Consider the following 12,541-nt stretch of genomic DNA (forward strand, 5'->3'; position numbering starts at 1 on the left):
CTTGCCTTTTTAACACACAAAACATTATTACAGTAAAAAAAATATGACAGATTATTATGTCAGAAATGGAGGAATGTAGCTGCATGTTCATTAATTGTGTTTCCTGGGAGAAAACGTACAATCCCAGGTAGACTGTCAGAACGTCTCATGGAAGGGCTCACAGCCAAATCCTGAGCTGTGCCCTGAGAGCCTTCACTTACTCAGCTCTGCCCTACATCGTCTCCCAGCACAGGCCCCAGAAGTGTCCGTCCAGCTGTTCAGGCAGATGGGTCTCACAGAAACCTATTTCCCCTTGGTTTATGCAGCATTGTTTACCATCCCCCATCGGCAATGAGGTCCAGGGTGGTCTCCACAGTCATAATAGACCACACTGCGGATTCTTATAAGTCTATAACAATATGTAGAGATATGTGCTGATACAATAATAATATTAAAGGATCCTTATATATTATATGTTCATATAAAGTAATAAGCTTCTTGGGTTCTGTTCAGACCTGTGTTAATTATTTACAAGTTTTTTGCTCACAGTGTAGAAAGCTATATTAGGTATATTAAGTCAATACGAATTTGGCTGGAGCAGGGGTAAGAGAATAGAGTATAACAGGAAAAAAGTTGCTGGACATTAAAATCTATGTGTGTAAATGGGTTATGCCATTAATACAAATGACATGAAACAAAATCGGTACACTGCCCTGGGGACTCGGAAGGACACTCAAACACTGCCCGGGGGACCCCGTAGGACACCTACACAATAAATGGAGGACTCTGAAGGACACCTATACACCTCCCGGGGGGACTCTGAAGGGCACCTACACAATGCCCGGGGGACTATGAAGGTCACTCACACACTGCCCGGAGGACTATGAAGGAGACTCAAACACTGCCCGGGGGACTATGAAGGTCACTCACACACTGCCCAGGGGACCCCGTTGAAACCTACACACTTCTTGGGGGACTATGAAGGACACTTACACACTGCCCGGGGGACTCTGAAGGACACTCACACACTGCCCGGGGGACTCTGAAGGACATTCACACACTGCCCGGGGGACTCTGAAGTACACTTACACACTGCCCGGGGGACTCTGAAGGAGACTCAAACACTGCCCGGGGGACTCTGAAGTACACTTACACACTGCCCGGGGGACTATGAAGGACACTCACACACTGCCCTGGGGACTCTGAAGGACACTCACACACTGCCCTGGGGACTCTGAAGGACACTCACACACTGCCCGGGGACTCTGAAGGACACTCACACACTCCCCTGGGGACTCTGAAGGACACTCACACACTGCCCGGGGACTATGAAGGACACTCACACACTGCCCTGGGGACTATGAAGGAGACTCATACACTTCCTGGGGGACTCTGAAGGACACTCACACACTGCCCAGGGGACTCTGAAGGACACTCACACACTGCCCTGGGGACTCTGAAGGACACTCACACATTGCCCTGGGGACTCGGAAGGACACTCACACACTGCCCGGGGACTATGAAGGACACTCACACATTGCCCTGGGGACTCGGAAGGACACTCACACACTGCCCGGGGACTATGAAGGACACTCACACATTGCCCTGGGGACTCGGAAGGACACTCACACACTGCCCGGGGACTATGAAGGACACTCACACACTGCCCTGGGGACTATGAAGGAGACTCATACACTTCCTGGGGGACTCTGAAGGACACTCACACACTGCCCAGGGGACTCTGAAGGACACTCACACACTGCCCTGGGGACTCTGAAGGACACTCACACATTGCCCTGGGGACTCGGAAGGACACTCACACACTGCCCGGGGACTATGAAGGACACTCACACATTGCCCTGGGGACTCGGAAGGACACTCACACACTGCCCTGGGGACTCTGAAGGACACTTACACACTATCCAGGGGTCTATGAAGGACACTCACACACTGCCCTGGGGACTCCGAAGGAGACTCACACATTGCTCAGGGGACTCTGAAGGACACTCACACACTGCCCAGGGGACTATGAAGGACACTCACACACTGCCCTGGTGACTCTGAAGGACACTCACACCCTGACCCAGTGACTCTGCACGAGACACACTGCCCGGGGAACCCCGTAGGACATTTATATACAGGGCTGGCTCCAGGTTTCAGTGGGTCTTGGGCGACAAAGCCTCAGTGGGCCCCTTTGCAGTAAACTGGCGTAGCGGCATGGATTCATTTTATACAGCCTCCTCACCCCCATAAATTAATTATATGCAGCCCCCCATGAGTTAATTATATGCAGCCCCCATGAATTACTTATATACAGCCCAGGCCCCTCTCACCACCCATAGTTTAATTATATGCAGCCCCACATGGATTATATGCATCCCCCTCCTTTCCTCCCAAACATTATATGCAGCCCCCTGCATGCACCTCCCATTCATTATATACAGTCCCCTATTCATCCCCCATTCATTATATACAGCCCCCTCCTCATGCCCCTCATTCATTATATACAGCCCCCTCCTCAAAGCCCCCCCATTTATTATATGTGGGCCCCTCCTCATGCCCCCCCCATTCATTATATACAGCTCCTCCTCATCACCCATGGACCAGTAAATGTGACATTTAAAATAAAAGAATAGTACTCACCTCAGTCTTCTACTCAGATCCAGAGCTTCCAATTCACCGTCTTCCTCCTCCTGCCGGCAGCCGCACATCGCTTCACACACAGCATCCTGCAGCATACGGCGCACCACTTTACGGCGCTAACACCCGACACAGCCAGGCTGCTTCGAATGGGGGTTACACCACATGGCAGCATCTTACGGCAAGCGGAGCGCCGCTTTACGGTGCCAGCACCCAGCTGCTGGGGAATGAGATCTGGCCACAAGTGGGCCCTCGGCACTTGCCTGGGTTTGCCGGGTGCTGGCACCGGCCCTGTCTATACACTAACCTGGGGACTCTGAAGGGCACCTACACATTACTTGGGGGGCTCTGAAGGACACTCACACACTGCCCGGGGCACTCCGTAGGACACCTACACACTACACTCTGGAATGCACTGCTATTAAACTATCTTTATCTTATAAGTACTATGACTGGCATGGGACAAATGCTAATTTTAAGAACTATTCTTTTAGTTTAAACATAAAAAGCCTTTAGAACCACACCAAATAAATGTATGTATTGCTGTGACTTTTGCAATGGCCAGAACTCGGAAAACTGAAGTTTGTCTACAGACTCCCCTCCAATAAATTACTGTCATCCCTTCAGGATCCATAACTAGTAAGTTGTGATAGCCGTACCTTCTGGGAGTTGTAGATTTTCTTGAATAGAGACTCAGGGCTGGTGAATGTAATGCACGGGGGAGATACTGGGACACAATTTGCACCACATGACGGATGAAAAATAAAATGTAAGTTGATGAAATGCAAGGAAAAAAAATACTGTTTACTATTTTTTCTTTCATCTCTTTTTTTTGCAGAATGTAAGAACTCGTGTAAGAATCGCTGCGTAGACAAACCAGACAAGTCATACAGCTGTCAGTGCAATGTTCATTGTGAACGCTTCGGAGACTGCTGCAACGATTATTCCATCTGCTCCTGTAAGAGAAGATTTTCCATATTCAATAATAAAATATTAGTAAACTAGCATCTTCAATGACATTATACTGCACCACAAGCTATGGGCTGACAAATGTCCCAAATTTGCCAGAAGAGTCTTGTACACAGACTGGCCTGACAAATTCAAAAATATCCTCAGCCAAAGAAGTCAACGTCTGTGAAACGCTACCCAGTATGGATGGCCCCATTACATTTGGGGATGGGGATTAGGAAGCCCACACTTTTCCTAAAGCCCCTGGTTAGGTGATCCTCTCAGGTGTCTAGGAGTTCATAAAAGGGTTGTCCTCCGTTAGGAAAGTTTAACAGGGTAAGTGGGTGCCCCTTATAGGGTGACTTATATTATACTTACAATGCTAAATGTTACTCTGAGCTGAAAAAAGAGTTTCTGGGAGTGACGGGTCATGTGATCCTTCTGCCCTGGCTTCTGGCAGACGGAATGAATTACTAATAAAGTTTATGTGATTTATCAATATTTGAAATTATGCAATTTATTATACAGTAATTAGAGGGACCAAATCAATAAGTCTGAAAATAAGACCATGCTATGAAAGAAAGCCATTATCACATCTTCATATTTACCAGAATCATGAAAAAATAAATGTTAGATTTCCCACATTATAAATATGACTATAGATTGGGGCACATTTACTTAGCCCTCAGCTGGTCCGACTCTAATGCACTCTGCCGCAATTCACTAAGATCGTGCGCCCGATATCCTGCATGTGTCGCTTCCCCGCTCAGGTCCAGCAGAGTTCACCATCCTTTTAGTGGTGCATGTGAGTGCTTGGGCTTGTGACACAATTTGAAAGTTAAATCTCGCACTCAGTCCGAATCAGTCAGACCATCTGGCGGCCCGCCACCTGATTTCTGTCGCATGGAAGTCAGCGCAGATGCGCCAAAAATGGATCACTTGCCACACAATCCCGGCACAGACACCTGTTAAATACCTGTGCAAGCAAAAAAATCCCCGAAAAAGTCACACAGTGCGACAAAAATGAGCAGCACGACCCTTAGTAAATGAGCCACATTATGTCCATCTAATAGTGAAAGGGGTCGCTCAGATTTTAAAAGATCAATGACAATATTACTGCAAATAATCTTATATAAAAGTAATAAACGCTACTTACCTTATATCCCCTTAAATCCAGCACCAATTCTTTGGGGCAGCAGTCTGATGCCATAGTATTGGCATCACGTCTCACTTCTCCGCAGTGCTGATGCCAGTGATACGGCACTAGTGCATGTTATGTATCCGTATACAATGACTGGCTAGATGATAAAGGAAAAAATATTCACTAGTTTTTCATTTTAATTAGCTTGAAAAACCCATTAGCAGGATTTAGCATAAAATTTCAGCTTCCATCAGGCACCACAGAATACATTAATCATTGTAGTGGGCACTTTGTTTCTACTTTTATTTTCATTATTTGGATTTCATAAGATTTTTGTGGTTAATCAACATTCAGTAAAAAAATTGATATTGTTCGTATTATGAAAATTTATACACTTTTCCAATATACTTGTATCAATTCCTAGTAGTTTTGTAGATCTCTGCTTGCTGTCATGCTATAGAAAGCATGACCATGGACCAGTGTTTATCCAGAGGAAATAAACAATGAAGTTTGCATGACAGCAAGCAGATATATTGTGGAACTTTTCATTAAACAAACAATATCAATTATTTGCTGAAATTGGACAAGCCCTTTAATATGTTATCCAAAAAGCCATAAAAGACTCCTGGCAGACATTAACTTTATAGTTTTGGTTCACTAATATATATAAAAAAAATAGTAGCTAAAGCATAAAAATTGGATGTATTATATAATGGCAGGTCAGAGTTACCACATTCTGTTTCCTTTATGCAAATTTGAGATGATACAATACCATATATAAAGAAAAACAAGTCCCGACATAGATAATTAGTTATCTAAGGAGTCCATCTCCCTCTAGTGGACATAAACAGTAACTGCAGTACCTGCATTTCAGTACAGGCAAGTGGCTGGATGACAATTTTATAAATACAAATAAAAATAATAATAATAATGTGTATTAAAGCTTTACCTTTAAAGCGCCATCATATTCTGCAGCTTTGTACAGATCATGCGGTACATATATAAACAAAATAAGGTATTACAGAGCAATAGTATTGCTAAAACGAACAACAGGAATGAGGCGCTGCTTTATTATTGTCCTAAATTTAGAAATATCTTTTATAATTATAATTGTTACTTGGATTTCCATAGGCCATCTCTGATCTCTGACTTTACCACGACTGACACTGTTTTTCTATTTTGCGCAGATATTGATCCCGACTTAAACAAAGTGACTCATGATCACTATGCAGGTTAGTGCTGTGCTACCAAGTATAGTGATAGGTACTGTGGTCTATATAATATTTCCTTTTTATATTCAGCATCATAAATAGATATAGGAGGGGGTGATAGGAGCGAGGCGTGTATAGAGTTTTTTATAGGTTTATTATTCAGGCTCTGTACTAAATTATTTTTATTTAGTATTTGCATACCCCCTAACAGTCCTGGATCCAGCAGGATAGTCACTTTTTCAGGGACATTGGGGGTCATTTACTAAGGGCCCGATTCGCAGTTTCCCGACGTGTTACCCGAATATTTCCGATTTGCGCCGATTTCCCCTGTATTGCCCCGGGATTTTGGCGCACGCGATCGGATTGTGGCGCATCGGCGCCGGCATGCGTGCGACGGAAATCAGGGGGCGTGGCCGTACGAAAAGCCGACGTATTCGGAAAAAATGCCGCATTTAAAAACGGAAAATGTGTTGCTCGGAGCGCACTTACCTTCACTCAGCCGGCCTCGGAACTACCTTATTAAATCCCGGCCGGACTGAATCCAGCGCAGAGAACGCGCCGCTGGATCGCGAATGGACCGGGTAAGTAAATCTGCCCCATTGACTTCTCCTCTGGACAGAGCAGATTGCTGCCGGCAGCTCCCTGCACTATCATTGTGCCTCCTCTCCTACAGCTGAATGTAGCAGAGCTGTCAGGGGTTATGTGATGATGTCATCCCTGCCTTCCGGTTACATACAGCAGAAGGAAAGGAGAGAGGATCGGCTGCAGGAAAACGGGTAAAGGTGAATATCTGGGTTATTAGTTTTCTGTGGGGATGCAATAAGAAGGAGAGCTGCTGGAGGGGACAAAATAAGAGATGGAGATGCTGTGGGGGTGGGGGGGCACAATAAGAAGGGGAGAGGCTGTGGGGGTATAATAAGAGAGGAAGCTTCTGAAGGGCTCACAATAAGAGGGGTTAAAAATTGGAAGAGCTACTGAGAGGCAAAAAGAGGAGGAACTTCTGGGGCCCGGGGGCATAATAAGCGGAGACTTTAATATTAAGGGGAGCCAGGAGCACAATATCTGAGGAGCTACAAAAGACATATGTTGTTTCATATGACTTTACAATGTTTAACTTTTATGTATACGGATAAATTCACATATACATTGCAAATTCTGTTTTGTACATTATTTCTTATTTTGGTTCAGGATCTGACGGCTGGGACACTTACTGTTGGGGAGCACAGATCTGTCATTCTCTCCAGATGCAAGCATATGGCTAGGATCAGTGGTTGAGCCCAAACCATGTTTAACCCTGTTCAACATCCATAGCTCTGACAGAAACTTCATATTCAACATTTATATATACTGCTGAAGAAAATCTACCATCAAGCTTGATAAACCAGGGATGGGGGAAGTGCTCCTGCACAGTGTAACAGTTTGTAAAGCTGCAGCATTCGAGATGCCCAACAGAAACCTTCTGGATCATTTGCATAATTTAAAACGTTGATCTTAGAAGGAAGGAGACCATGAGTAACAAATATAAGAAAATTATTACAGTCTATGTTCCTGGATCCATGGTTTATCCCTGCTTGATTTTTATGGTAGATTTTCATTAAATAGCTTTTCAAGGCTTCATATGCAATCTATACATGATAATAAGATGTATACCAAGCTGCAATGATTACACATTAGCACCCCCTTAAAGGGAATTATAAAGCTGTGACTACTTTCTATTCTTTATACCATGCACAGATGCCTCCTGTCAAGGAAGATGTGGAGAAAAGTTTAACAAGAAAAATCATTGCCACTGTAACAAAAAAAGTGACAAATTCAACAATTGCTGCAGTGACTATAAGAAACTGTGCAGCGGAGGAGCCAGCAATGACGTAGGAGGAGGCCACAGCGGGAGCACTTCCCATAGAGGTTAGATCCATTAGGGGTTATAAAGAAGATTCAATATGAGTTGTGGCCAACCTTTTGTTAGTGCAATTGTTTCTAGAACTATTCTTATGGTTTATTTTAATCTATTCCCCCCCCCCCAACTCGCTCCCTCTGGCTTAGTGATGTATTTACTCAGCAAAGGCCATTTAAGCTTATAGGGGATGGAGGCAGCAATAATGTATCCCCCTCTTGCCTCTGCTGAGAATATGTGGAGGGAGGTCCCCAGTGTTGTCACATGATCCACATGATCTGACTGCTGGGACACTTACTGTTAGGTAGCACTGCTCTGTCATTCTCTCCAGCTGCAAACATGAGGATCATTGGTCGAGCCCAAACCATGCCACCCTGTTCAAGATCCATAGCTGTGACAAAAAGAAATCTACCATCAAGCATGATATACCAGGGGCACATTGACTGTGGTAATCTTCTTATATTTATTATCCATGGCCTCCTTCCTTCTAAAATCAACTTTCAAAATGATGGTAATGAGTTGGGTTGTCACCACAGCCCCTTCAAAGGTAGTTTCAAAGGTTGTTATATTGTCTCAGCCTCCTGCAAAATCACCCAGCTGGGGGCTAACCTAAGGGTTTGGGGGCAGATGGATTTTCCGGGTATTGCTTAGTTATGGTCATGTGGTCCAGGTGGAACAGGCCTTGTCCAGGCTGAGCAGGAGTCCGGCAGACAGATTGCAAGAAGACGGAGAAACCACAGTATGGTGGAAGTAGTTCTCCTTTGGGCACTCCCAGAGCATATGCGTGTGTAAAGGATCCCCGGGAAGATGGTTGTGGGGAGGCCCTTGATCTTAGTGGTAGCCAGGGATCACACGTAGTTAAGAGTTCCTTTAGGAACCCACAATTCCTTTATTCCAGAACACAGCTATGGCAACAGGCCTAGGTAACAGTCCAATCTGCCCAGGTCTGATGTAACTGGTTGGATAATGTCTAGCAAAGAATGCACTCCTCCCAGTTTCTGTATCTTTAGGCTGAAGAGGTCAAGGGCTGTTTGGCATCAATCCTAGGCTGCCTCTGTCAGGGATCAGTGCTGTAGGAGGCCTGTAGGAGTTCTTCAGCACTCACAGAAAGGGAATCTGAACTCCTCTCTGGAATTTTCCAGCCACAGGGAGTATTATAAACTTCCCCTGAGGGTGGATATTCCAAGTATCCAACCAAGGGCCATGTGACAGGATTTGATTCACATTAATCAAACATCACATCATTGGTCAATGTAAACTTTCCCTTCCAGACAAGTGTTGTACAATAGCATTACCCTCTGCAGCCAGTAAGTGGCATACTTACTGAGGAATTAGTACATCATTAAAGGCAATGAATATATTATTAAAGGCAACTTGATATAGTAACCACTTAGGATATAGGATCTATATGGCTGTACTTCACCTACATCTTATGGACATAGAAGTGTATAAGAGTCGTAAGGGTACCGTCCAGCGGGCCATTACACTCAGGACTTCCCCCTCCTTCTGCCTGATGTAATCTCATGGCAGCCTGTAAAGCTTCAGCTCCCAAGATGCCCTCTTGAATTTTTCTTATTTTAGAATGAAGTAGGCCAGGGATAAGTAACCCCAGGTATATCATGATGGATTTTGATGGTAGATTTCCTTTAAAGAATTTTCCCAGGCTTTGTATGCAATCTCTTCATCACAATATAATGTATACCACGCTTGCTGTCATGATTGCAAATTAGCACTCCCATAAAGAGAATCTATCCTTCAAAGCTAAATATTTACCTGTGACTACTTTCAATTCTTTACACCATGCGCAGATGCCTCCTGTCAAGGAAGATGTGGAGAAAAGTTTAACAAGAAAAATCATTGCCACTGTAACAAGAAATGTGACAAATTCAACAATTGCTGCAGTGACTATAAGAAACTGTGCAGCGGAGGAGCCGGCAATGACGTAGGAGGAGGCCACAGCGGGAGCACTTCCCATAGAGGTTAGATCCTTTAGACTTAAGGGTCGTTAAAGAATATGAGTTGTGGTCAACTTTTTTACTGCAATTATTTCTTACTTTTTACTGCAAATTATTGTTCATATGGCCACACTTAAATTGCTCCCTTTGGTGATGTATACACTCGACAGAGGCCTTTGTAGTCTTTCGGGGACAGAGGCAGCAATAATGAATCTCCAGCCCTTCAGCCTGTGCTGAGTGTATGTTCAGGGAGGTCCCGAGTCACTGTCCATATAAGTAACAGTGACATCACTGGGGAACTCTTTGAAGAAAGACGACGATCCAGCTCAAAGGGCAAATAAAAGCAGCCTTTATTTCATATGTCTTGTGGCATCCTACAGCATATCACAGTATAACAGTAACAAATCAACGCGTTTCACACACTTAACGTGTTCTTACTCATGACGACTGGGAATATATTCCATATGGGAACGGGAAGGGTTAGATGCTGCTGGTGGTGGGTTGGGTTGTGGAAAAAGTTTCCCAAAATGACCATAATATAAATGGTATATTTTCCTTTTATAGAAGTTGATATCAGCAACGAGGAGATAAAAGCTGAGTCTGAGATCTTGTATGAGTCAGATGTCAACAAAGCTACAAAAGCCGATATTATACTGAACCCGCAGGAAATGGCGCAAAACACCAAAGAAAAGGACGATCTGTCTAAGGCGCCGTAAGTGCAGACACACCACACCTTCCTATAACCATCAAAAGAGATGGGAGGAGGATGAGGAATTAGTATAAGAGTGCATAAACATGTTACAGTCACCACACTAGGAGCCCTCCCACCACAGAATTAATGGGAACCCGTCACAGCATTTTGGGATCCAAAACCATCTGTATGGCCTTGTGGGACAGTGTTTTAGTGTCCAAGTTGCCATGTATCATCTCAGTCAGGGCTCATAATAATTAAACATACCCTTATATTTACCTTGGCTTAGAGTTCTTGGCATAGTACAACCTCTCTTAACTGTACATGCGCCATTGTTGCTCTTCATTTCAATAAGCAATGATTTATGAGCTCCATAAGGCCCCTGCAAACCCTCAATTTATGTTAAAGGGGTTATCATAACAAGTTTTAGATTATCCACTGGGTACAAGATAACTTCATCAACAATGGGGATCTCAGTGGTGGGAACCCCACGAATTATGAAATTGGGGGTACATGCGTGCTGGCACTCCTTCACTGTCTATGACCCTAAAAGAAGTATTTTGGTATTCTAGTGCAACCATTTGCTCTGTTAATTTTTAGATAGGGGATAGCTTGTAATGACTGGACAATCCCTTTTAAACCTGTATTAGATGACGGTTGATTATTTTTGGTCTGGGTTTGGAAACATGCAGCAATCAACTGTTACCACAGGGAGGATGTAACTGCCATATATTGCCCCTTGCAAGGTTGATGAAGTATAATATGCCTACAACACCCTTCTAATGAATGGCCAGACAAACAGTAAATAGATGAGTCAGGTCATCAGAGCAAGGATTCCTAGAAGGAGTTCCTAACTAGTAAACCCTTCCATGAAGTGCACATGTTCTAACAGGGCATACTATTGAAAATGGTGATAGAGGTGGTAGATAAGGATGAAGATGGTGACAGAGGTGTAGGTTGATGATGATGATGATGATGATAGCTCTGACCATGGTGATAGAGGAGTAAGCTAATGTTGATGATAACAGATGTGTAGGTTGATGATGATGATAATTCTGACCATAGTGATAGAGGTGGTTGATGTTGATTATTCTTTCCACAAACTATCTTTTTCCGCAGGCTTTACCAGTACGTGAATGAAGAGATCTTTAAAAGGCCGACATATAAATCATTTATCAGTCTGCTGGACAATTATGACAGAAAGACTGGAACAGATGAGACATATACAGAAGAGGAAGTAGAGGAGCAGGACATTTTCTTAAAGCAAATTATGAAAACAAAAGTTATGAAGGAACTTTACAAGTTTTTCCACAAAAAAGGTAAAATCACATCACATTACATGCCACCTGGGTCCACCATAGTGTACACTGCGGGAGGACAGACGTGTCTTGTCTTCTTCACTCTGCATATCAATGGCATCTGTGTCTTAATACAGGTACTATTGATATATATGTACGGCAGCTCCCGGTGGGTGATTTGGGTGGCTGTCCAGGTCACCCATCGGAACAACCAATGGCTGGGGCCCCTGGGCGATTGCCCATTTTCCTATGTATGTCGCAGGCCCTGGGAGGGAAAGGAAACATGCTCCACCTATCTAGGGTGGCGCCAGCACAGTCTGAACCCGGGCAAGTTCCGGGGACATAGGAATCCATGAGGGTGATGGGGCTGTTTGGGATGCTAAACTAGGGAATCTTTTAAGGAACAGGAGACTGTTTTAGTTTCTGAATTTTTAATGCCGCCACATCAGTTCACTGCAGAGGAGCCCACTGAGGCTCAGAGCATCGCTTCTTCAAGCCAACTAAAAAAAAGTGTAAAACACTTCATATAAACCCTTTTTAATAAAAAGAATAAATTAAATAACGTTAAAGTCCCCTAAACAAAAACATTTTGTATAAATATCTAATAAAGTAAAAAAAAAAACAAAATCACAAAAAAAAAACACGTTTGGTATCGCCGCATCTGTAACAATCTGTAAAATAAATCAGAAACATTATTGGACCCGCACAGTGAGCTCCGCAAAAACAAAACCCGAAAAACTTGCCAAAAATTAAAATTCTTCATAAAAACCTTTCACCAAAATGT

The 12,541-nt window shown here is 43.8% G+C and overlaps 1 protein-coding gene across 1 annotated transcript in view; it reads left to right on the forward strand.

The window, feature by feature from the left end:
• The window catches only part of LOC140117028 (uridylate-specific endoribonuclease A-like), a 40,853-nt gene that overhangs the window by 14,188 nt on the left and 14,124 nt on the right, over nucleotides 1-12,541 (forward strand). Inside the window, exons 2-6 of the mRNA XM_072133461.1 lie at nucleotides 3,458-3,577; nucleotides 5,896-5,940; nucleotides 9,622-9,792; nucleotides 10,333-10,480; nucleotides 11,579-11,778. Of these exons, the coding sequence (XP_071989562.1) occupies nucleotides 3,458-3,577; nucleotides 5,896-5,940; nucleotides 9,622-9,792; nucleotides 10,333-10,480; nucleotides 11,579-11,778 (684 nt within the window). The remainder of the gene's footprint in view (nucleotides 1-3,457; nucleotides 3,578-5,895; nucleotides 5,941-9,621; nucleotides 9,793-10,332; nucleotides 10,481-11,578; nucleotides 11,779-12,541) is intronic.

This window comes from Engystomops pustulosus, chromosome 2, assembly GCF_040894005.1.
Source record: "Engystomops pustulosus chromosome 2, aEngPut4.maternal, whole genome shotgun sequence".
Lineage (NCBI taxonomy): Eukaryota > Metazoa > Chordata > Amphibia > Anura > Leptodactylidae > Engystomops > Engystomops pustulosus.